A 25,176-nucleotide genomic window follows, 5' to 3' on the forward strand; every position below is an offset into this window, starting at 1 on the left:
TAATCAGTTAAGTCACCAGAAACCTGATTTTTTTTCATGCCAGTACAAATGTGTTAATGAATAAACGTCTAACGTTATTAATTCAACATAAACTCAAAGCGTTTGGTTCTGTTGGGACTTCGACTAATTCGACTCCACAGAGTCAACATTTGCTCCTGTTCCAAACCTGTATATATATATATAAGCATACAGGTATGTATGATGATCATATCATCATGTTCTTCTTCTTTATCATCATCGTCATCGGGTGTTTGTTTTGTCGGAACCTGTTTTTTATTTGTCCTCAGGCCGATTCACAGCTCAGAGACACGCCCACTCTGACGTCGCCTCGGCAGGTTTCAGGTTCAGGTGGAAATGATTAAGTCAAATCTATTTGCTCCAGAAAATGAAAAAGGACTTTTCCTCTCTGTGTGTCAATACAGGAGGTTAAGGGGCGCACGGACAGGAAGTTACTGATTACAGCATAAAAGCACAGGCGTTGAACGCGTGGAGACTTGGGGACGGCGAAACTTAGTTCAACATTTCCCTCAGTGTAGGATGATTTTATATAAAATAAAACGTGTTTACTAAGCCTTAACTGCAGACTTGGAGGTGTAACCAGGTCGACAGATGTGAAGCTTTTAATTTGAAACAGGTCACCGGAATTGTGTGTGTTTGTTCTGTGTGTGATTTGTGTGGACGTGTTCAGGTATGTTCCTGCCGCAGCCATGGGGCTGCTCTACTCTCAGGTAAGAACAAAAAACAACTCTACCTCTTCGGTAGAATTGTTTAAAATTCTTCGTCTTTTAATGTTAATAATTAATTTAGAACCTGCTTATGTGTGAGTTGAAAACATTCAGTCATTCAAGTCTATTTAAGTTTAGTTTATTGAACGAGAGACACAACCACAGTGGAAGCGGTTTGAATAAAAAAGAACGAGTGTGACGTCAGATGAAAGAAGACGTTATTTTACGAACAAAACGAACACATACACCTGTACATCTAACGTAAAGTGTGTTTTAATGTGGACTCTGACGCAAAGTTCTGCTTCTTTTTGGTTTTTATTTTGTTTTGTGTAGTTTTAGTTCCTCTTTGCTGGTGTCAGTTATTTTCAGTTGAGTTTACACAAGAGCAAAAAACCTGAGGGTGTGTTCACACCCACTCTAACTGAACACAGGTGTCAGTGGGTCGGCTTCACTTCGACACTGACACTGGAGGACACACACACATACACACAGCATCAGTCTATTTTGTTCTTGGTGTCAGTTCTATCTATGGACAGGAAGTCCTTGGTCAGCTTTTCTGTGTCTATCTCCACTCATCGTAGCCCAGGATTGAGCCCAGAATGTCTTTGTAAAAACACATTTTCCTGTCAAATGGAACGATCATCTGATCTGCTGTCTGTGTCTTTGTCTCCTTCCGGACTCGTGTACACGATGTTTTGTTTGTTGTTTTGACCTCTAGCCTTTCTTGTCTCTTTATTTTGGTCTTTTTTGCTGTTAGTTCTCTTAGTTTCTGTTTTTGTTTCTACTCCATTTGCTGTTTTGTGTCTTATCTGTCATAGTATTTTGTCTTTATGTATGTCTTTATGAGTCCTTTTTTGTCTCATGTTTTGTTTTATATCTTTTTTTTGTCTTTTGTCACCTGTTCTTATTGTGTCTGTTTTGTCTCTGTCCATGTTTTACTCTATTTGTGCTTTTTGCTCCGTTGTCTCCAGTTTCAGTGTCTTTACTGTTTTGAGTGTCTGTCTCTTCTTCTCACCCATTATTTGTACGCTCTCTTATTTTTCTTTTTGCCCCTTCATCTCATGGAAAACATTTCTTCACTTCTGGTGTTTTGCCTCACTCTTCCATGTCTCTTCAATGTCCTTCTCTTTGACTCTGCTCCTGTAGCCGACGTGTCAGGCAGCGTATGATGGCGATGTCCATCGAGTATACCACCTCCTGAAAGACAACCCTAAGAATCTAAACGTCCAGGAACGCTACAACGGAGACACTCCCCTCATCGCTGCCTGTCGCAGAGGCAAACTGCCAACAGTCAAGTACCTGCTGGATAACCACGCTGACGTCAATCTGACCAATAAGGTAACTACGACCTCATGATGTCATCTGCTTCAGTGATCAGTCATACCAGAGCTGTTTGGTCCACTTGAACCAGGACAGGGTTAACTTCCTCTGAACTCTGGTGCAGACTCAAGTCTGATTGGTTCACGCTAACTGACACAGGTGTGTGTGTGTGTGTGTATGTTTGTTCTTTTAGAAACAGAGGACATGTCTTCACTATGTGTCCAAGAGGACGTTTTCTCTGCTGGACTATCTGATGATCACTGTCCTGATGCCCATCTTGCTGCTGGGGTACTTCCTCATGGTGAGATGATCCACGGCACTGAGGCCTTACTGGGGGTCAAAGGTCACTGCTCTTTTCACTGTGTGCATGTGTGTGTTTGCCACAGTTACAGAAGCAGAGACAGAGAGTACGGCTGATGGAGACTGTCCTCAGCAGTCCAGTGGACGTCAACGCTGTCGACTATGTGAGTTCACATCTTGCATTTGCAGTGGAGATAAATTTGGTTGGGGCGCCCCCTTCTGTTACTACTTCTAGACCACTGATGTGGTGACCTCAGATAAAGGGTACAGCTTTTTCACTGATAGAAAATCTTTATTTACAGTACACTGACTGACCACAGGGGGCAGAAGGTCATGGGTAGCCTCTATGTCCTGCTTTCTTATGTCCTCTGTGGAGTTTGGTGGGGGTCGGGGTTCGAGCTGTAAACGACCTGAGCCTGAACATGTTTTATTTTCTAACAGTTGTTGTGTGTTAAAGAATAAAAGAGTTTGTTTTTGTCACTAATGTAACACACTGATCGTTGTATGTGGTGTGTATGTGTGTGTGTGTGTGCGCTTAGAAAGGAAACACTGCACTCCACTACGTCTGTCAGAGGAAAAGTCATCGCCTGGTTCCTCTGCTGCTACACAAGAACGCAGACACCGGCCTCAGGAACCACGTACGTATGAAGAGGACGCTCAGTGGGGGACAGACTGTGAGACCTGGGGTGTCATAGGTTTGAATGCTGTCTCTGTCTTCTTTTGCAGGATGGAGAGACACCGCTGGACATCGCCACCAGACTAAAGTTCAACAAGATCATTTACATGTTGAAGACACAGTGATGGACACTGGACCAGAGTCATGGTTGTGGACTTGGATTTAATTCAAAACAGGTTAAAAAGTCAATCAGTTGAACAGAAACTAAATCACATGTTAAGACAATTCAAGTGATCAGGAAAATGTCATGTGGCCCCGCACACAATCTCAGCAGCATAATTAATTAAGACACTTTGACTAAAGGACAGACTGTCCACGTTTTAGTTATTTTCATGTCAACACATGTCAATGTTATAATACAGCATCTTAAATATGTTATTACATGATTATTAACATTGGCTATTATTGCATAACATGTTTATTGACATTTAAACAAACACGTTCAAATATATGTGAGGTATTATTACTATGTGCTCATAAACATTGGTCTATCACATGTCAAAGTACGTTAGGAGATTGTAATAACATCACGGTACATGCTTATAAACATGTTATAACACGATACACACCCTTTTTAGCATAATAAATTATGCTGTGTAAACATTTTGTATGTGCTATGCTATGTGCCGTAAGCATATTATTGTGTTATAACACGTTATAGCATGTTTAGAGGCTGTAATAACATCTATCACATCATCATCTACGTCTTATCTGCCAATAAACATGTTATTATGTGCTAAAAAGCCTTAAAGTCTTCATTTTAAATAAACTAGTAATCAAATGGTGCTAACGTGTTAGCTAAAAGGTTTAGAAGCATTTTGAAATTCATAAAAAGTTTAAAATATCTAAAAATGTATAATAAGTTGATAGGCAGAGTAAACACAGAGTAACAAGTGTGTATTATCACTCACATGTTTATTAACATGTTTGTAAACATGTTAATAAACATGTAGTATTGTTTGTTCCTGTCACGTTCCTTCACAGTAAAAATTTAAAAATGGAAGCGTCAAAGGTTTTTCTGGTTCACTTGAACTCCTCACAACCTTATCTACAAAAACAGCACCATCTACTGGCTGTGGTATTGTGGTCCTCTAGTGGTACTGCTGCATCAGCTTTAGGATGGAGGGAAACATCTGCTCAGCAGCGTCCAGGCCCCAGATGAAGTCCAGATGTTCCCAGTGTTGGATGTGCTGATGGAAGACCAGCTGAGACACCTGTGAAGGACAGGAAGACGGACACAGGAGACAAACCCCAGTAAGACATGAACACCTAATGCTTATGTTCCTTAGTAGCTTCTCTCCCGACTGGACAGCCTAAAGGGTTAAAACTGCCTTGTGTTGAAATATTGGTGGTTCTAGATCCTCCTCAGATTAAATGTGTAAAAACCCATTTTCATTACTTGGAAAAACCTAGGATATTCCTGTTTTCTTGGTTTTAAAAAAGTCCGTTCGAAATACACTGGGTTTAATCTTAGCTTTGATCTTAGCTCAGATTCTGACTCTAAAATCCATCCTTTCATCAAAAAGAGCACATTAATGGGTTATTTAGTGCTGAATATCTGTGTTTAAACCTGGCTTTTCTCTGTGTACAAGCAAGCTGTCACGAGCCAGGGGTTTGGTCCCAAGTTTTGGTCACCATTCTCTGGATTAATCCTGACTTGGAAACATAATCCACATCCGTCCTAAACCTGGTTCTACTGTGAAGCAGTGGACTCACCTGGGTGAGGAGGACCGCCACATCTTTGGGGTCTGCCAGTGTGTCCTGTCCTCCAGAGAACAAGGCTGTAGGAACCTTCATGTTCTGGACATGGTACTCAGGGGGAGTGGACTGAGGCCAGGGACGGAGACAGAAGACATGACCTTTGTAACTTGTGTATTTATTCCACAGACAGCTGTGTTTGAGTTCTGGTCTCACCTGGTTGTAATGTTTCATGTTTCCTGAAAATCCAAAGTCAAACGCCATCAGTTTCTCTCCGTGAACAGACTGAGACACAGAAGGACAACAGCGTGTGAGCGGGGGAGGGGAGGAGGTGTCAACTTTAGTCAAACAGGTTCTCTTTGAACATGTGTCTTAGTCTGAATGTCACCTGAGCCCAGTGGACCATGTTCTGGACTGACGTCCCAGCAGGACAGTGTGTGGTGTAGACCGCGGTGCGGCTCTGGAAACACAACCAGACTGTGGTTAAGGAAGAACGGGTCACATGACCCATTACCTGTTTGGTACACAAACCATGTTGAGGTTTTTCTCATCGAAGCCACAGAGGACGAAGAAGAGGTTTCCACACAGTTCACTCAGATGCTCTTTACCACACACGTGCTCCGCCAACCACTCGGTCAGGTCACTCTGGGGCAGGAAGCCCTGGCGACCGAACAGCGTCTGCAGCGAAACAACATCAATACAACACAGACAGTCAGTCGGTGAATCTGTTAACAGGTGTAAAGTTCAAGGGAACACCTTAGCAGACAAGTTAGCTTGTTAGCAGGTCGTACCCAGATGAGTGACTCTGGCAGGACCGCCATCTTGGTCATGGGGCTGCTGGTGAAGGCAGTGGTGGCGACTGGAGCCAAACCGAAGAAGAGGCGGATCTTACTGGCCAGTTCAGGCAGCGCAGAAAAAGCCATGAATGCTGGGAAATGACACTGGAAGTCAGTCTGACATGACACACACACAAATGACCGTGTGTGTGTTTGTGCATGAGCGTGTGGGTCTCACCTATGGTCGTCCCCTGCGAGTGTCCAATGTAGAAGATCTGTTCCTGCTGCGTCACCTTGAGGATGTAGTTCACGACGGCAGGAAGGTCCTTCAGAGCCATTTCATCGTGACTGCAGGAGAGTTGATGATGTCAGACAGTGACATCACAGCGAACCAAACCAATGATGGTATGGTGATGTCATGAGGGTGAAATTTTACATTTGCAGCCAGGGGATGTCATGCAGATTTTGGTCACAACAGACTTTAGGTGGTGAAGTCAAAACACAATGATGTCACAGTGATGTCATAGAGATAAACCGTGATGTCATTGTCTGGCATGTCCTGTCCTCAAAGCTATGGGTGAAGATGTCAAAAAACTATGTAGTGATGTCACAGAGGTGAGTTCTTTGGTACCTGAACCTCCAGAACTCGTCCTGGTTTGGCTGGAGTGTCTGGTGTTTCCTGGACCACGTGTTTCCTCGGCTGTTTCCAAGCCAAACGTCATAGCCAGCGTCGGCCAGGACGTAGCCCAGACTGGAGTTTGGAAGGTTGGTGATCCAGTTACTGCTGGCGGCTAGGAGGCCGTGCTGGAGCAACACAGCTGGACGTGGCCCTGCAAAAAACACAGACTCGAAACTAGGACCAGGTCTGACACAGTGTGACTGTGACTGTGACTGGGTCATGTCCAGTTAAATACAAGTGGAATGTCAGAAAAGGTTCAGCGGCTCAAAAACAGGAAGTGAAAGTTTCAACTTCTCTAATTTGAACCAGTCCAGGGTTAAGACTGCGGAGTCTGACCAGGACCTGGACCCCACAGAGACAGTAGAACCTGACCTGGAGTTTGTTTCAGTCCATGTGGGATCCTGTTGACATTAAGGATGTAACCGTCCTCTGTCAGTACCTCGTGTTCTTCCGCTGTGTAACCCCAGTGTCGGATTATCTCTGTCTGAACACACACACACACAGAGAGAGAGAGCAACCATGTGATTTATTAATCAGTAAATACCTATCCAGGCCAGAGTCCTTCAGTATTTACACATCTGATAAAGCACTGTAAATTTCAAAATAAAAGTCTCAGTCTATAAGAAAAGTATGTGCACTTCCGCTGATATAAAGTAATATTATATATATATTTAAAGTAAGACAATTTACAAGACAATTTTATTTAAAAAAAATAATTTTATAGTAAAAGTGATTAGCAGGTAGCAGCCTGTGTGCTGGTGCTGGTTTACTCACAACGTTCATGTGAACTTCAGGGTCCAGTCTTAAGACGGGTTCAGGAGAGTGTCGGTGGACGTCCAGTGGCCTCGGCACATCTGTGGGTCCAGTGTGGACGAGGCCAAAGAGGGACACACACACCACTACACACAACATGATCTGCGCACACACACACACGCACATCTGAGAAATGGGTCTAAATGTGTTTTGCAAATTGAGTTGATTTAAAAAAAAACAATAGTTTAAGGAAGAGGGAGCAGCTGTGGCTGTGGCCGAAATAACAGTTTTAAATTATATAGTGTAATTTGTTTTTACCAAGACCTGTTTGTTTTATTGTTATTCTTTCTATTATTTTTTAGGAAATAGTCAGTTCTGTTCACTGTGTATTATTCGCTTTATTTCTTTTGTCTTTTTCTCTTGTTTGTTGTTTTTCTCACAGTCCGTTCTGTATTTAAATATCACCTGAACATTGTTTGTCCCACTTTTACTACAGTGTCGTCTGTCCTATTAAAATAACAAATGTAATAAAGCGTTAGTAACGCGTTCTCACCTGGGCGTTCGCTGCTTCCACATCCGACTGAAAAACTACGGCCAGTAACTTCCGAGCCGTGGGGGACAAAGCGGAAGTGACGTCACTTAGTTCAGGTCATGTGATTGGCCATAAGAGACAGATATTTAGTTATTGTTCCCCATTTTATTTTGTTGCAGACCGTAAATGGACATAATATTTGTCATGTGAGTTTAACTTCTCCTGCAGTGCATTTTAATCAACATCATTAAACCTAAAGTGAGCCCAAAACCTTTGGAAAATAGATTTATTTTGAAAGTATGGATGTTTCAGTGTCGACCTTTCCGGACGTTTCGTAACACAGGAGGCGGGTATGACTTGAGCAGCTGTGAGAGTCGACACACTCTGATGTGGATTGGGTCAACACTCCTGTTTTTTGTTTGATTCTGCGGTTCCGACATACAATGTCACGCGTTTTGATCGTTGGTGCCGGTCTAACCGGAAGTGTGTGTGCCTGCCTGCTGAGGAGAGAACTGCAAAACAGAGTCCAGATAGTGGTTTGGGACAAAGCTCGTGGCTCAGGTGAGTCTCTTAGAACACAGGTGGTTCCAATATTAGCTGACTGTTCCGAAACACTTGCCTCAGAACGAGTATCGCTTCATGAATTTCTTCAAAGATGGGTTGACTTTCACCGACATGTTTGTCTCTGACTTGACACATGCGTGTCTCCAATTCGCACTAAGGCTCCAATCAGAACTTCTACATCTTCTAGTTTAGAGCTCAAACTCAAAAGGTCTCGCGTCACAACTTCTTCATTCATTTGTTAAATAGATAGAACTTGACTAATTCCTTGGGGAGGTTTTGAGGGAAGTACGGAACGTTGTTAACATTTCTTCACCTCCCATGAAGGTCTAACACTGAAAGTGTGTCTCCAGTTTACTCACACGTCACCGTGTCATTATTGGTTTGGTGGACTGGAGAGACACAGGTGTGTTTGTCTTCCACAGGAGGACGCATGTCCACCAGTCGACCTCCCGACCCCTGCTCTCACACTGCTGACCTTGGAGCACAGTATATCACTGCCACAGTGGCCTATGCAAAGTCACACCACAGGTATAACACACACACACACACGAGTGCGGGGAGGGGTTCTCCAGGTTCTCCAGGTTCTCCAGGTTCTTCCACAGTCTCCAAACATGCAGATTGGGGATTGGGTCATTTTCACTGTGAACTGACCGTAGGTGTGAATGGCTCTCGCCCCACCCCCACCTGATGATGATTGGCTCGACCAACGTCAGACTGCAGAAAATAAATGAATAATAAGAAGGAGCTTTTTCTGTCACTGTTAACACTGTGTGTGTGTGTGTGTGCACGTGTGTGTGTGCGCAGCTTCTACTCAGAGCTGCTCTCCTCTGGTGTCCTGCAGCCGCTCATCGCTCGCATCGAGGGCATGAGACAGACTGAAGGCAGTAAAAACTATGTGGCGCCCGGCGGCACGTGCAGCCTGGTCAAACACTTCCTGTCACAAGCTGGTAAGTCCCGCCCATCTATGTCATCTTTGGACATTTGAATGACCTGAAGTCAGAGCTGTCCCGGTTGAGTGTTGATGTTTCTGTTTCAGGAGCTGAGCTGTTCTTTGATCGCCATGTGACAGGTCTGTACTGCCGTGGTGCATCATGGGAGGTGCAGAGAAAAGCTGGAGACAGAGAGACATTTGATGCTGTGGTCCTCACCATGCCGGTCCCTCAGATCTTGCAGCTGCAGGGAGACCTGGGACAGCGTGAGTGTCCTGCATCTTCACACCTGCTTTCAGATTAACTACTGATCTACAATAATATTCATTCATATCATTAATATCATTAATTATTATTATGTCATTATTTAATTGTATTAAATAATTTATTATTTCATATAATTAATTTAATAATTAACATTAATATATGTGTAATATGTGTACAAGTGGTCAGCTGATCAATAAAATATGTACTTTGGTCAGGGCTTTGGTCACATGACAAAGAGAGATTTTCTTTTATTTGAAAACTTAGTTTGTATTTGCCTAAAATGATGATTTTTATTTCTTACTCTGTGATGAAGTGTCTATTTTGATCAACTGATATTGGTTCAACTCGCACATTAACGGGATCACGTGACACTGAGCGCTATTGTTAATGAATGTGTGTGTGATTTGATCACGTGATGAAAGTTATTTGATCGTTATTTGATCCATCGTTTTTACTGCAATCAAAATTGGCTGCACTGTCGTTTTAACACCACACGAGGGCAGAGTCGTCCCATTATCTGTTCGTGCGCACACAAATCTCAGCTTGGTGGTTTGCCTTGTGCTTCGCAGTTCTCAGGGTAAATGATGTCATCTTCGTCTCATCTGATTGGCTGATAGAGGACAGCGCCCATTTCCTGTGCACATCGAGGTTTCTGTGTGTGTCTGTGTATTTGGTCCTGCGAGATTAAAAACACCATCATAAATCCAACTGAGATGAGATGACAGGCATAAATCTGCCCTTTAACCATAAAGCATTCCTTTACCACAGAGAACACAGCCCAGAGGAAATCACAGCAGTTTTTGATCCACTGCTGCTGCCATCATCATCTGTGTCTTCACTGGTTAAAGGCATTTTTTTATTTTACCGATGGACTTTGGTCTGAACTGAAATCACTGATTTTCTCTATGGACTTTGGTCTGAGCTAAAATCACTGATTTTCTCTATGGACTTTGGTCTGAGCTAAAATCACTGATTTTCTCTATGGACTTTGGTCTGAGCTAAAAATCACTGATTTTCTCTATGGACTTTGGTCTGAGCTAAAAATCACTGATTTTCTCTATGGACTTTGCTCTGAACTAAAATCACTGATTTTCTCTATGGACTTTGGTCTGAGCTAAAAATCACTGATTTTCTCTATGGACTTTGCTCTGAACTAAAATCACTGATTTTCTCTATGGACTTTGGTCTGAGCTAAAAATCACTGATTTTCTCTATGGGGTTTGGTCTGAACTAAAATCACTGAGTTCCTGGACTTTACACACTGTTTCTTTCCTTTGCTGAGGCTCACTGAATACACAGTGTAGACCATCTTGTTTTGGTCCAAAGATGTGGCCCACACAATGGGCCATAATTATTCCATAATTACTCATTTGGATTTCATGGATCTTGGTTCATGTAGATGTGTCCCAGGTGTTACATGCATCATTTTCAGACCAGTCCGTATCTGTCACAGTGCTGTCCATCCAACAGAGGGAGCAGTTGGACAGTGTTGTGTACTCGTCTCGTTTCGCCCTGGCTCTCTTCTTCGCTCCGGACGTTAACTTCAGTTTTTCGTGGGCTGCTCGGTACGTCAGCGACAGCAGCTGCATCAGGTACATCGCAGTGGACTCACGGAAACGTAACGCAGGTAAGACCCACTCTCCCTCTGTCTGTTGGTCCTCTGACTTCAGTCTGTCCTCTCACCTGTACTTCTGTCCTATGAGGTCTACGTCCGTCCCCTGACTGGGCCTTTTAAAACCCTGACCCAGTCTTTTTGCTCAGACTCTCCAGGTTTGGGTCCTTCCCTCGTTGTTCACACCAGCGTTGACTTTGGTCTCCAGCACCTCGACCAGGACAAGGACCTGGTCCAGCCAGTCATTGTGGAGGAGCTGCAGAGGCTCCTCCCAGATCTGCCTCAGCCTATCAGCGTCAAGTGTCAGAAGTGGCGTTACTCCCAGGTGGGCTGAAGAGCAATCGTCCCACTGGACTGAACGTCTCTTGTCTGGTCGACTGATCTTCTCACCCCTCCTCACACAGGTGTCCTCTCACCTGTACTTCTGTCCTATGAGGTCTACGTCCGTCCCCTGACTGGGCCTTTTAAAACCCTGACCCAGTCTTTTTGCTCAGACTCTCCAGGTTTGGGTCCTTCCCTCGTTGTTCACACCAGCGTTGACTTTGGTCTCCAGCACCTCGACCAGGACAAGGACCTGGTCCAGCCAGTCATTGTGGAGGAGCTGCAGAGGCTCCTCCCAGATCTGCCTCAGCCTATCAGCGTCAAGTGTCAGAAGTGGCGTTACTCCCAGGTGGGCTGAAGAGCAATCGTCCCACTGGACTGAACGTCTCTTGTCTGGTCGACTGATCTTCTCACCCCTCCTCACACAGGTTCTGACAGCAGTCCCAGACAGTCCAGGTCACATGACCGTTTCGGACCAACCGCCACTGCTGCTCGCCGGCGACGCCTTCACTCACTCCAATTTTGACGGCTGTGTGGAATCTGCACTCAGTGCATTGGGAGCGCTGAAGGGTGTGATCAGAAGTCCCATCACTAATCAATAATCAGTATGTATCAAGTCACCTGATCAGTAATAAACCAGGTTAGTTCTAATAAATGGAATTTAGTTTCTTTTCTTCTGCTGTAAACCCAGCTCTAACTAACTGAACTCGGCCTAACCTTTTAATCAGGTTTAAGTTAGATTAACATGAAGTCACGATTCAGTCAAGTTAATGTTAAACAAAGAAGATTTGACAAAACCAGATTAAAATCTTCATCAAACCGAGAGTGAAATTAAACCAATTTTAGATATTTAATCGTTTTATCCTGAATCTAACTCAGGACATCCAGGTCCAAGTGTGAACAAGTCGATTCAAACATAACCCACTAAGCCTGAACCAAAGTAAAGATTTCGACTAAACTGCGTTTGATTTCATTCGTGTTAAGACAAAGACACCAGCGAGTCGAAACCAGCAGCTGTTTATAAATAGTTTATTCACTTTGACAGTGTTTTATTCATTTCATTATAAAATAAGGGGGTGGGGTTAAAACATCAGGGGGAGGAGTCAGTTTTACAAGTTTACCTGATCAAAACAAAAACACAATCGTAATGAACCACATCTGTCACTGTACGACTGATCAATACTGGTCAATGATCACTGATCAATGTTCTGAACAGGACAGTTCAATGTTTTATTCCCTGTATTGGACTTTGGTCATGTGACTGACATGACCACGACATCAACAGAACCTGTTTGCTTAAGCCTCATTATGTTAGTATGATAATTTCAGACATGATAGCTACAGCCTAATGATGCTACCTGTTAGCTTAGGCCACAGGACATTAGAGTGAAAACCTGGCCCGAAGCTCAACAGCATATGCCTTGGCATGTTAGCATGTAAACGTGACTCCTGACCTGTTAGCTTTATTCTAATAAGCGTTATCAGGGACATGTTAGCTTTAGTTGAAGATGCCCATATGAAAGCACATTTAGAGACTTGTTTGCTTTAGCATCACAACGTTACAACTCCAAGGACCTGTTTGCTCCTTATGACGTTAGCATCATATGGGAACAGCATTGTCCTGACCACAAAATGTTAACACAAAGGCTTGATCGGATGTGTTCACTTTAGCCTCATTGTTGATTGTTAGCATCGAGACATGACCCGAAACTTTCATGCTGGCGGCATAAAAGCATCACCTGTAACTTTCAACACTGAGCTTAGCTCTAAGATGCTAACATGTAATATTCAACACAGACCTGCTGACTTTAACCTCAAGATATAAACATCACTCCCGATGTCCGTTAGCATTAGCTCTTTAGTGTAAATGTTATACCAGACACGTTAGCTAGATCTTAAGATGTTAGCACAAAAGCATAATTGAAGACCTGCAGGCTTAGCTTAATGACCTTAGCATGACAACTGGACTTGGTATTTATTAGCTTTAACTGCACAATGTTATTGTGAAAGCACGACCTAGGACCTAGCTTCCAAATGATGGCATGATATATTAGCATTAGCTTCAAGATGCTCGGACATTAACATACACGTGTCCATTAAACTTCTTGTAATGAATTTTAAATACTTAAACTCAACAGACGCACACAGTTAGTGAAGCATTAGCTTAAATGGCTAGCTAGTTTCCAATAAATGATTGTTTTGTGAAAAGAAAATTGCAAGAAAGTTTCCTGAACATCTGCGAGGTATAACTGTCAACCTTGCTAATCATTTTGAAATGTAAAAACCTTGTCTGTCCACATGGCGTCCCTAGTAAGTTTGTGAACGTTGGTATTTACCAGAGAAAACTGCAGTAAAGACGTTTATTTTTCAATATTTTCCAGACTTTCACGTCCTTCAGGTTCCACAGAACTTTTACATCCTCCACAAATTTGAGGAACAATTCTTTGACTGCCTGCGCTTTCATTGAATAACAGCGCCACCATTTGAAATTGAAATTTTGGCACAAGGAGCAGCCAAGACTGGTCCAGGTTGATGGCAGCGTAACCAAAACTGGTACAGACAGATCGAGACTAGAACCACAGAAATGTGGTGCCATCTGGTCCAGACTAGTGCCTAGGCTGGTTCTATTGATACCAATATTGTGACAACTGATACTGACTGGTCTCAACAGAACCAAGTTTGGAGTCAAACCTCTGGATTTCAGTTTGGATCCAAACCGTCCACGCATTTCCATGTTGACTCCAACCAAGTGAACCAGAATGGTTGTCAACTGAACATAAGTGACACCAGTTAAAGACTTGTTTCATACTTGTACTGACTAATCCATAATGTTACTAAGTAGACCACACTGATGTCAACTAGTCCAAACCGAAGTAAAAACGTGCCAACTGTTCAGGTTTGTCCAAAGTCCAGATTGTTCCCAACAGAACCAGAGAACCCTTATGTACAGTGCAATTAATGTGCAAAAGTTTCAGGAAGTGCCTACATTTAGGACCCTCCCTGGACCTGGTCCACCAGGGACGGTGGCTTGACTTCTGGCCACTGTGGGGAGCACCAACTGTTTCGGGTACAGGGCAAAAAAGATTTAATCTATGAGGGGGCGATATGGAGTAAATGTCCACACCTGCCTAAAACGTTTGCCCTTCACTGTACACTTGAGCCTGGTGGTGGGCGGGGCCTGACAACCCTGTGCTAAAGGCAGCGTTAGCTAATCATCACTGTCCTTGTCCAGATGTTAATGTTCTTGAAGCACCATTTCTAGGTTTGGAAACCGCCCCGAGGAAACGGCTCTGGTCCAACAACTATCCCCAGACGTTTTACCGTCAGAGCTCAGATATGTAAATGTTACTCGATTGGCTAGCACCCATTTATTCTAAGTTTCAGTCAAAATTGGATGAAAGCGTAGACCATGTGACCGAAGTGCAAAACCTTGGTTCTGTCCGAGTGGACTTGACTCTTGAGTACGAGATCTGGGAGGGACGCTCGGATTCAGTCTGTCTGCAAAATAATCTCACCTTCTGTCGTGACACAAAGGTCACCTGACCCTTAACCTCCAATCAGGTTGACAAATCGAGAACAAGTGAATTTTCAGCTCAGAGACTTTCACTCTTTGGCCTTCGATGTACGAGAAAAGAAGCGTTGAAGTTGAAGTGCTGTTGGCAATGGCTCAAGGGACGTAAGCCCCGGCCCTCATCTGCCCCCGTCTAGCAACACCCCTGAACATTAGCCAACATTGGGATTGGTGAATCCTGAGGTCTTAGCTACGTCTACAACCTGAATATGTTGTACAAACCGAAGCGGGCAACAGGGCAGTTGGACTAAGTCATAGTCACCCTGTGGTGTCGCAAGGAACTCCATCACATGGGGTTTTATTTTTGGAGGGCCTTTGGTTTTTATCAGGGTTGATTAAGTGCAGCCCCCACCCCCACACCAGCAGCCCGTGGTCTGGTGTTAGCAGTAGGTGCATTGTAGGAATGTTCAGATGCTAGCTTCATGACTGATCGCAGAAGAAAAAGACATTGGTGAGAACGATTGTAGAAATAACATGATTGACAGCTGCAGCCTCGTCACATTCAAAACCAAATCTCTTTCCTTCTCATTGTGCGCTGATCCAGTCCAACTAAGACCACTGCAGTCCTGTCTCAGCCAGGCCAGGCACAGTTCATCTAGTCCCTGATCGGTACCAACTGAACAGCTGGTCAATTGTAGTTGGGTTCTAATCCAGTCCAGCTAAGGGATTCAGGCTCGTTCAAACCTAAACCAAGTTGAAGTCCACAAATCCAGATGGGTTTAAACTTTTTTGATCCCACAATTCTTTTTTTTTAACAGATCTGCTGCAACAGGCTGCCCCCTGGAGGCACCGAGCACGTGGTTCCTGTGGGGCTCGACCCCAGGACCTTCTGTGTGTAAGGCAGATGTGTATGCCGGCATGATAATCACTACACTGTGGAACCACTAACTGGTGCCAACGGTCCCAGCTCCAAGGGTTTGGACTGAACCTGGCTGATCCCACTGGTCCAGACTGATGGACACTTGTTCTACTGGACCTTACACAGTGTGTGAGACCAGCTACAGTTCTGCAGCCTGGACTTCAGTGCACAATGAGATGAGTGGTCTGAAACCGCACAGTGGATGTGAAGTGTACTGGTTAGGAAGGAAAGGGAGGATGGAAGGAGACACGGGCAAGGACGATTCCTCACTAAAGACGTCTACTCCGTATTCAAGTTTTACCCCTGGACTTGTCCATTCATCGGTCTTTTTGTCCCTTCGCCGTACATCGAGTCCAACCGCCTTGTCATGTGATTGTCCAGGTGTGCACCATGAAGCGTAAGGAAAGGGGGTGTGTCTTATATCCTGATCCGAGCTCACGGATCAGAGTCTTTGAGATCAGCTCCGGTCCGTAGTCCCCTGGTGTCTGCAGTTAGCCTGAGTGCAGGGCTTCATGAGTGTGTATACAAATATATATGTATATGTACATACATACTGTGTGTATAAACACATATGTAACTGTGTGTTAGTGGGTCAGACTTTCGTGATCTGGTCGTGGTCGTCGTCGTCACACAGCTCATTCTCCGGGTCCGAGTCTGTTGTGTCGGAGTAGCGGTAGTGATCCGGCTCGTTGTCGCTGACGTCCGGGGTCACGGAGGCTGACGTGCTGCTGGCGTCACAGTTAGCTCCTTCCTCCACCGTCTTTGTAAAGAACAGCTTCACCTAGGAGGAGGGAAGAGAACATCAGGAGCGAGAACCCACAGAACAGGGAGCTCACAGAGGTCAAGGTTCAGCACTGGTCCATCCCTGAGTGGAGGCAGAGGTCTTACACACAGGCTCAGTCCCCGTTTTATGACTTTTATTCCCTGGTGAATGACTGTTCCCACTTTTATCCAACATTTTTTATTAGTCACCATCTGGGCAGTGCTGACTTAAGGAAGCAGACTTGGGTCTGGGAGGTTTCAGGTTCCAGTCCACCAGCTGCCCAGTTTCCACTGAGGTGCTCTGATCATGGCACCGTCCACACACACTGCTGCCCACTCTTCACTTTGGTGATGGGTTAAATGCACATTTGGTTGTGTGTGTAGTGGTGTGTGTAATGTTAGCCAAAATGTGAGCTAATGACAAGTCCTCTTATAATAATGAATAACATTTATTTTATCGTGAACAGATGCCAGTCCCACCTTAAAGTTGGGCGAGAAGTTCCTGTTGGCCTTGTCCTTGTTGGCTTTGTCCAAGTTGTTCTTGTTCAGAGTGAGGACCAGGAAGTCTCGGTCGTTGCCGTCTACACTCGTCATTGCACTTGTCACTAGCCCTGGATTCTGGTGTGTCCTGTTGGTCGTGTCCCGCAGCGCCCCCGTGCTGCCATTCTCCAGTTTCTCCTGGTTCTCCTCTGGTCCAGGGATGAAGAAGGTGTTGACCCAGAAATGAAACATTTTCTCCTAAAAGAAAGAAGACAACATACGAGGACACAGAGGGGACGGAGGACTTTGGTCATTTTAGGATGGGACAACTTTTTATCACAAATATGACAAAAGGATCACTCTGACTTCAGGCCAAACAAAGACTTTTGCTCAGTTAGTAGCTTCAAAACTACAAAGCGAATCGTTCATTTCTTGAGATAATTAGATTTCTAAACAGAGTAAAAAGAGTGAAAAGAACCCAAAGAGGAGGGGCAGTAAGTCAGAAAAGCCCCACCTTCTTCATCATCTTGTTCTGCTTGTGGAAAAACTCCACCTTGATGTCACCACACACAGGAAGTGGCTGCGGAAACTCAAACAGCATGACCTTGTCTTCCCTGCGTGTGTGGGTGGGGTTGGAGGTGTGGATCTTCACCTTCAGCTGGTAGACCACAAACTGAGGATCTGCAGCAGAGCACAGCCACACAGTCAGACGGTTGGGTGTCTGTGTGTCGAGGTTTGTGTGGTGTGTGGTGCGTGGTGCAGTGGGCGCAGTCTTACTGCAGGTGCCGGCGGTGAACATGGGGACGGTCTCGAACAGCATCTTGTGGAAGAGCAGAGCCACGGGTTTGTACTGCAGCTGGTTCCTCAGCAGGCAGCTGTAGTAGATCACGTACCGGCGCTGACTGGGGATGGTCACGCCCTGACAACACACAAACAGTCCAATCAGACCACAGGCCCAGCCTCGTCTGGCTCCTCCCACTGACCCTTCTGCAGAACTGAGTCCACCTTTGTGCAGTGTCTCTGGCCAGAGCACATCAGACTGATGCTCATCTATGGGCTGAGAGCCAACGACCTTTGACCTGCCAGCCAATGTCTTTGATGTGAGTTCTGATTTGATGACCTCTAACCTTGACCCTAGGTCGTCTGACCCAAAAACCTTTCGCTTACAACCTCTCTGACCCAACAAACTCTAAATCCACTGACCAACCACAGCCGCTAACACTGCACAGCTGACCTCACATCAGTCCAGGACCACGACACAGCCACAGACCATAGCAGGGGGCAGGGTTTACCTTCTTGTCATGCGTGCGAACTTCGCCGTAGAAATCCAGTGCGTCCTGCGCTTCCTGGAACCTTCCACGGTGCAACAAGTACGCGCAAATCATGACCCCAGTGCGACCTTTTCCCGCTTTGCAGTGAATGGCTGCGACGTGGTGCTCGTCCTCTCTGAGCCACTGGTCCAGGTCTTCACAGAACGGTCGGATCAGCTCCAGCTGTGGTGGGTTATGGTCTTCAAACGGATACTGAGCAACTACAAGAGACAAGGTGAGACCGAGCGTGACGACGGTGTCCTCAGAGACAGACAGTGTCCAGAGTTTAGTCAAGTGAGTCACTCACCTTGACAGTTGAACTTTGACGAGTCATAATGTCGCTCCGCACACCTGAGGACAGAGAGGTGTGAGGTCATCACGGGGACAAAGGTGTCACAAGACAGGTGGGGGACAAACGGAGAACTGTGGACATTTTTGGATGGACAGGTGGAACGTGACAGACACTAAACATTTACAGACATTTGTGGACAGTGTGATGGAGCAGAGGACACTGGACACAGAAGTAAGTGTGATCATCAGTGGACTGACAGAACACAGTGGTATGTGGTGGACGCAGACGCCTCGTGGACAGAGCAGTACTCACAGGTTGTAGATCTTGTAATGGTTCTTGTGCTTCGAGTCTAAGAATCTGAAACAGTCACGTTTTAACATTTTTGAGTCGCTTCGTTCGGTCAATCTGGAGGTGAAGTCAGTCTTCATAATCTTACCGAATAACATCGTCAATGTTGTTTCTGTAGACGCCCTCCAGACGCTCAGCACGAAACCCCATAGCAATGATGTTCGGATAAATATCTGATCATCAATCAGTCAAGGATCAACACTGTAATGTCAGAGAAACGTCACTGTCGAAGAAAGGTCATGATTTTGGTTTGAGCCATTAGGTTAGGAATAAGACGTTACATAAACCTACAGAACCCACGTTAATCATGTGTTAAAAGCGTGCGCCTAAATAACGCCCTAATATTTTACAATCATTCATTTTTGTCATCACATTCCGATAATATCGTATATCGTCCTGTCACTAGAAACGCTGATCAGCTGTTCTTTATACATTTCTTTGACTCTTCCATCATCTTCACTCTGCTCATCCTTATAAAAAGCTGCACGGCCCGCCACTGAATCCACAAACTCCCGTTAAACGTGCACACGCCGTTGTTCACGCGCACAGCGTGTCGTTAAATAGCTGCTTTTTTTGAATGGAGTTTGGTGCAGCGGAGCAGAGCCGCTGCAGCGGCGGTGAAAGGATACATGTCAGGTCCAGATCGAAGCCGTCCTCCTGGTACCGCCTCTTTTTCCTGCTCACGATCTCCTTGATTAAGGCCGCCATGACGAGCGTCTCTGTGAGCAGCGGGAGACCCTCAAACGGTCCGCGGAAAGCCGCGGCGTTCGGTCCGCAGCCTCCGCTGCGCTCAGCGGGGACGGAAGCTAACTGCTCCCCTGCAGCAAGCTAGCGCCTGCTCTCCGATGTCCAGACTTTTGGGGAGTGTTATGCAAAAAAAATCTAAATATATATCCTAAACGATTGTTCTCATATGGTATAAGCTTCAAAATGAAAAGCGGCCCAGTTATCTGGTTCCTTTGGCTGCCACCACTGCAAGCCCCGGAGCAGCCAAAACACTACCGGCCTGCTCGTATACGGATAGCCCGATCGTCAGTCCTATTTTCTGGGTCAGAGCAAGGGGGGCGTCGGGGCCTCGTACCAGCTCGCTGTGCGGGCCTGGGCTTCCAGGTTCCGTCCGCTCGAGGAAAAAAATATCCGCAGCGCGTTCTTTGGTGGACCTCCGGGTCTCGCTTCAGACGTCGGTTGGTTCTAATCGAAGTGTTCCCGGCTGCTGTGGGCTGCAAGACGCCGTGATTGGACGCAGACAGGCGGCGAGAAAAATCTCTCCAAGCGGCGTTAGAGCGCAGGAAGAGCCGGAAGAAGGTTGTAGACTTACTTCCAATTTGTACCTTCACAATAAAAGTTCGTCTATGTAAAATGGTAACGTCATTTAAAAATAAGAATTGATTATGGTTATTTTTGTTATTACTGAAATTATTATTTTTTGATGTTGCTGTTTGTCATTTGATTTAATTAAAACATCGTTGTCAATGAGATTTATTTGTCAAATGAAATTGACAACAGAAAGTGACAGTAACACGTTAATGCACTGCCGTTGTCTGTCAGTGTACTGACATACCAAGTCATTTTTTCAAATATCTTAAAATAGTTTTGAAATATTGGGTCAATGTTTTCAGAGTATTTGTTACCAAAAAAATACTATTCTGAAAAAAATCTTTGATCCCTTTTACGCAAATGAGCAGGAATATGTTCTGACCTAATGCAGTTCGATACCACCAACACAACAGGGGGCAGCAGTGAGTTTCAGGGCTTAGGAGAAGAAGAGACCCGGAAGTGCAGCAGTTTGACGTGACCGCAACAGCAGGTAAGTTTGTGTCTCTTTTAAATGATTGAAAATGATCTACCCAGGTTTGCATTACCAACTTTTCAATTTGCTTTTATATTTCTGACACTGTTGTAATAGGAAACCACTGCATCACTGCTGATTAAGTCACGTGTTTAGAGGGGAACCGTGAGGTCAAGCTAATGCTAATAAGGCTAACTGACACCGCGCACATTTCTTTCGATTTGTCCCTACGGATAGACGTGAGAGGAGAGGGAAAGTGAGAAAGTGGGCTACTAGAGAAGGAGAAACAAAAATGTCACACGGGAGAAAGGAAGACTGTGAAAGAGAACTGGGAGCCCGGGAAAAATAAAACATGGTTTCAAAAACTAATGATCATAGATTTAGATATTCTGTAGAATAGAAAGACCATAAAAACAAAAACACAAGGGTAAGAATGCGATTCTTGTTGTTGCATTTAGAGAATAGAGAGAATCCACACCAAGGAGCACAGAACATCGACATGTGGTAGATGGATAGACCTGGTTTGTACAGTTTAGCTCAGCTCCAGACAGAAATCCTAAAGGCCCAGTGGAGGATCTGTGCGTATCCAACATCCATAAGTCAGTGAAGTCCAGAGCTGGATCCTGGTGTAGAGAATGAGATAAAACTGTATTAATAAAATGAAGGATAAATGTCTGAGTGCCAACCCTAATCAGGTGGGGGCTGAGTCTGTCCCCTAGTTCTGGTTTTGATTTCCTCCTTTGGTGGATGTTCGTCAACAGTTGGCTGATCATGGTGCTAAAGGAACTTCCTGTTGAGAATGTGGCCCGCCCTCTGGGCAGAAACGAGGTCATCGGCCTCCTCTTTCGTCTCACTATCTTTGGCGCCGTCACCTATTTCACCATCAAGTGGATGGTGGACGCCATTGACCCCACCAGGAAGCAGAAGGTGGAGGCCCAGAAGCAGGTGGGTGGAGTCTGAGTTGTGTCTGCGTTGTGTGATGATGATTAGCGGGGGTCACATGATGTGTGTTTTGGTAATCTCAGGCAGAGAAGCTGATGCGTCAGATTGGCGTGAAGAACGTGAAACTCTCCGAGTATGAGATGAGTATCGCTGCTCACCTGGTGGATCCCCTCAGTATGCAGGTATCTGTTCCCTAAATTACAGGTTCTCCTGAGAAGGTCCCAGCTGAAGTGGGTTGAACAGTTCACCGATTATTTTTTTTATAATTCACCTTTGACCTTAGATCACCTGGAGGGACATCGCAGGTCAGGATGAGGTCATCACTGAGCTGAAGGAGACGGTGATTCTACCTGTTCAGAAAAGGCACCTGTTCCAGGGCTCCAGACTCTTGCAGCCACCCAAAGGTCAGAGGTCACTCGCAGAGGAGAGGGGTTGGAGCTAGAAGAGAAGTGGGTAAAGGCGTTGAGGTAGAGCAAGGGGAAAAGGAGGCAGGATAGAAGGAGAGGAGCTAGAAGATAAATGAGTAGAAAGGATTAGGGGCAGAAAATAAAGAAGAAAGCTGATGTTAGGAGATAAGATGAAGTGTAGGAAACAAGTTAGGAAAAAAGGAGAGGAGACTGAACTGGAATAAAGACAGAAAAGGAAGGAAGAAGTGATCGGGAAAGAGAAGGATGAGTGGGAGGTGAAGGAAGGAAGGAGGAGGATTAGAAGGATGTTCACTCAGGAGGGAACAAACCCATTAGAGTAAGAAAGGAAGGCTGAGAAGTGAAGGCTGATCAAAGAGGGCAGCAGCTGTTGTACTTATGCTGTTGTCATGGTAACAGGCGTTCTGCTGTATGGACCCCCCGGCTGTGGTAAAACCCTAATCGCCAAGGCGACTGCCAAGGAGGCGGGCTTTCGTTTCATCAACTTGCAGCCGAGCACGTTGACGGACAAGTGGTACGGCGAATCCCAGAAGCTGGCCGCCGCCGTCTTCACGTTGGCTGTCAAACTGCAGCCGTCAATCATCTTCATCGACGAGATAGGTGACACACCACACTCTGCTCCTTGTAGCCTTCATTACCCCTCACTTCCTGTTTCCTTTTCCTACCTCTAATTAATTCCTGGCTTGCATCGTTGTCCTTTCAAGCACAGTTATACACACACACGTACACACACAGAGCCTCCTCCCTCCCCAGATATTACCGTTATTTACCTAATATTAGTCATAAACCCTAACCCTAAGTTCAACCTTAATTCCAACAAACAAAGTCTAGTTCCTTTCTCTCTCTCGCTCTCTCAGTGGGGGCCTGCAAAATGTCCCTCAAAGAACTGTAACCTAACAACAGTCGTACTCGCTGTCTGTCTCTGACCAGCAGGTGTCAGTGTGTTGACATGTATATTTTTTATTGTCAGACTCCTTCCTCAGGAACCGCTCCAGCTCGGACCACGAGGCCACGGCCATGATGAAGGCCCAGTTCATGAGTCTGTGGGATGGACTGGACACAGACTATCACTGTCAGGTCAGCTGTGATGTGATGTCATGGTGTCGAGTGTGATGTCACAGAGTCACCATTTTAGTGACAGTGAAATGTTGTTACATCAGGTGATCATCATGGGAGCCACCAACCGACCTCAGGACCTGGACTCTGCCATCCTGAGGAGGATGCCCACCAGGTTTCACATCAACCAGCCGGTGAGAACCACCTCTGTATTAAAGGGACAGTCTGTCATTTTTTTAAGCACCAGAAGCAAACTTTCTCATATAAACAGGGACTTTTAACTGAAACGGACAAAGGAGCTGCCATCTGTGATCAGTTTGTGTCATCACACGATGTTCTGTTTTCCAGAGTGTACGGCAGAGGGAGCAGATCTTACGGCTGATTCTTGAGAACGAGAGCGTGAGTGTATCTTTATTATTCAGCTGACACCACAGGCTAAAGTTATGTCCGTGTCTGAGCGCACTCACACTCTTGTCCTACAGGTGGACCCCTCACTCGACCTCCTGGAAATCGCCAAGGAAACAGATGGTTTCTCCGGCAGTGACCTCAGAGAGATGTGTCGTGATGCCGCGCTGCTGTGTGTGCGAGATTTTGTTCACACTCAGGATGACAGGTACGAGAGCGCCACCAACACCTGGGAACAGATACCTGCAGCGGTCGTGATAGAACTTGATAGAACAAATATAAACAATAATATGATGATGACTAGAAAGTAGATATTAGAGGCAAAAAAATTCAAATGATACCAAATCATAATCCTGATGCTGCAGATACTCTTGTAGCTGCACCACCCTCAAAGAATTTTTAACTGTTAGTGACTCAGCGAAAGGGCGCCCTCTCCTGCCTATAAATTGCAATTATGGCAGGTAAGGTTCATAGAAATGAGACTGGAGTTAAAGGCAGCAGCTGACACCTGGTGTCCTTCAGCTGACCTCTGGTCCTGACCTTATACCTGATCTTTGGTGCCGACTGTGACATCATCGCTGTTCCCTGATGTTTCCATTGCTTCCTGTTTCTCAGTGTCTCTGATGATGATGATGTCATCCGTCCCATCCATCAGTCGGACCTGCAGAGATCCATTGGTAAGATGAAGAAAAGTAAGTCCGCCGGTGGACAGAGCACCGGCCTGCTGCACACTGGTCTGGACTGATCACATGATCCCAGGTGTTTACCACTGTAATCTACTACTTTTTTCCTTTTTTTACCCTTATTATTTCTCTGATGATCATGTAAATAAACACAACCTTTTTTTTTTAAACACCCCTCGTATCCTCCCCCCAACCATCTCATTTTTCCAGAAGCTGAAATGCATTATGGGTCTCTTCTTCTGCCTCATCTGTGATGCAAAAAAACCCAAAAAACTTCCCAAAAGTTGGCGTGAGAATCGACCGTCAAAGTCGTATTATATTGAACGTCTCCACACAGATGTTCCGAGTTCTTGTTTCTAACACATACTGCTGGTTACCATTCTTTTTGCAACATTTGCCAAGCCCTGCTAGCCACCTTTAGCGTTGAGCATTCGGCCCCACTTGTTTTTTCTTGTCATGTCAAATTTATTTTATGGCAGTCGTTTATGATCACATCAAGTGCCTCATGATCACGGGCACTAGCATGTTACATTCTTGTTAGCACAAGTGCTAACACTAGAAGATTATGTCAGGGTTGTGTTGCCCCTTGTCTGCATTTTTGACGGCCCGATTGAACAACTCTCGTCGTTGTTTTGCGGAGCTCCGTTTGTCGCACTCACATTTTTTTAAATGCTGAAAATGACAGCAGAGTTATCGGACTCTGCTTTTCTTTGGTGGTTTGTGTCTTTGTCGGAGTAAATCTGACAGTGGCTGACAACACTGGGCTTGCTCGCCCTCATTGGCCTCACTTGCCTGAGTCATCAAGCTACGCCCATCGTAGAGCAATAATTGGCTGTAGTCACCTGAGGCCCTCAAGTAACGGTCACTTCCTGTTTGTCTTCATGTTGTTAAAGTGAAGCGACATAATGACAAAGTGACTGTTTTCATGTTGGTATTTAATTGAATTGTCATCACCTCCTCTGTTAGTCAATGGTGTTTTGTCTTGTATTTATTTCTTCTTGTTACATACAACAAGTAAGATGAAAAACATTAAAACCTGAGTTAAAATGTTGATTTAATGTTGATGTGTTTGTGATCATTGTACTTCGTGAACGCATGCTAA

General features: G+C 45.1%; 5 protein-coding genes across 6 annotated transcripts; 3 read left to right on the top strand and 2 right to left on the bottom strand.

Moving 5' to 3' along the window:
• The first annotated feature begins 429 nt into the window (after positions 1–429).
• ankrd22 (ankyrin repeat domain 22) lies at positions 430–3,370 on the top strand. Its single transcript, XM_008314973.3, has 6 exons — positions 430–728; positions 1,872–2,063; positions 2,239–2,346; positions 2,432–2,509; positions 2,885–2,983; positions 3,072–3,370. The coding sequence occupies exons 1-6, from the start codon at positions 708–710 to the stop codon at positions 3,144–3,146; spliced, it is 573 nt and encodes a 190-aa protein (XP_008313195.1). The 5' UTR covers positions 430–707; the 3' UTR covers positions 3,147–3,370.
• Positions 3,164–7,548, bottom strand: lipf (lipase, gastric). The gene is made up of 11 exons (XM_008314975.3): positions 7,481–7,548; positions 6,949–7,089; positions 6,547–6,658; positions 6,127–6,325; positions 5,734–5,843; positions 5,511–5,647; positions 5,251–5,397; positions 5,108–5,179; positions 4,936–5,004; positions 4,738–4,848; positions 3,164–4,235 (listed from the first exon to the last, which is right to left on the bottom strand). Exons 2-11 carry the CDS (start codon positions 7,084–7,086, stop codon positions 4,113–4,115), a joined length of 1,218 nt encoding a protein of 405 aa, XP_008313197.1. The 5' UTR covers positions 7,087–7,089; positions 7,481–7,548; the 3' UTR covers positions 3,164–4,112.
• A 145-nt stretch (positions 7,549–7,693) lies between these two features.
• On the top strand, positions 7,694–11,807 carry rnls (renalase, FAD-dependent amine oxidase). The gene is made up of 7 exons (XM_008314977.3): positions 7,694–8,020; positions 8,446–8,551; positions 8,828–8,970; positions 9,060–9,218; positions 10,673–10,846; positions 10,981–11,156; positions 11,581–11,807. The coding sequence occupies exons 1-7, from the start codon at positions 7,903–7,905 to the stop codon at positions 11,752–11,754; spliced, it is 1,050 nt and encodes a 349-aa protein (XP_008313199.1). The 5' UTR covers positions 7,694–7,902; the 3' UTR covers positions 11,755–11,807.
• A 360-nt stretch (positions 11,808–12,167) lies between these two features.
• ptenb (phosphatase and tensin homolog B) lies at positions 12,168–19,531 on the bottom strand. 2 transcript variants are annotated; one of them, XM_008314971.2, is made up of 9 exons: positions 19,404–19,531; positions 18,863–18,947; positions 18,739–18,783; positions 18,442–18,485; positions 18,117–18,355; positions 17,602–17,743; positions 17,339–17,505; positions 16,825–17,082; positions 12,168–16,363 (listed from the first exon to the last, which is right to left on the bottom strand). In XM_008314971.2, the coding sequence occupies exons 1-9, from the start codon at positions 19,480–19,482 to the stop codon at positions 16,175–16,177; spliced, it is 1,248 nt and encodes a 415-aa protein (XP_008313193.1). In that variant the 5' UTR covers positions 19,483–19,531; the 3' UTR covers positions 12,168–16,174. The 2 variants fall into 2 exon arrangements, with proteins under 2 accessions (XP_008313193.1, XP_008313192.1); XM_008314970.2 differs by having other exon boundaries at positions 17,339–17,743.
• Positions 19,532–19,926: 395 nt separating this feature from the next.
• atad1b (ATPase family AAA domain containing 1b) lies at positions 19,927–25,130 on the top strand. Its single transcript, XM_008314972.3, has 12 exons — positions 19,927–20,079; positions 20,483–20,581; positions 21,325–21,508; positions 21,589–21,687; positions 21,789–21,909; positions 22,330–22,530; positions 22,901–23,007; positions 23,091–23,180; positions 23,335–23,385; positions 23,469–23,599; positions 24,007–24,150; positions 24,285–25,130. The coding sequence occupies exons 3-11, from the start codon at positions 21,335–21,337 to the stop codon at positions 24,134–24,136; spliced, it is 1,104 nt and encodes a 367-aa protein (XP_008313194.1). The 5' UTR covers positions 19,927–20,079; positions 20,483–20,581; positions 21,325–21,334; the 3' UTR covers positions 24,137–24,150; positions 24,285–25,130.
• The last annotated feature ends 46 nt before the right edge of the window (positions 25,131–25,176 follow it).

The sequence above is a fragment of the Cynoglossus semilaevis genome, chromosome 8 (genome assembly GCF_000523025.1).
Source record: "Cynoglossus semilaevis isolate Cse_v1.0 chromosome 8, Cse_v1.0, whole genome shotgun sequence".
NCBI classification, from domain to species: domain Eukaryota; kingdom Metazoa; phylum Chordata; class Actinopteri; order Pleuronectiformes; family Cynoglossidae; genus Cynoglossus; species Cynoglossus semilaevis.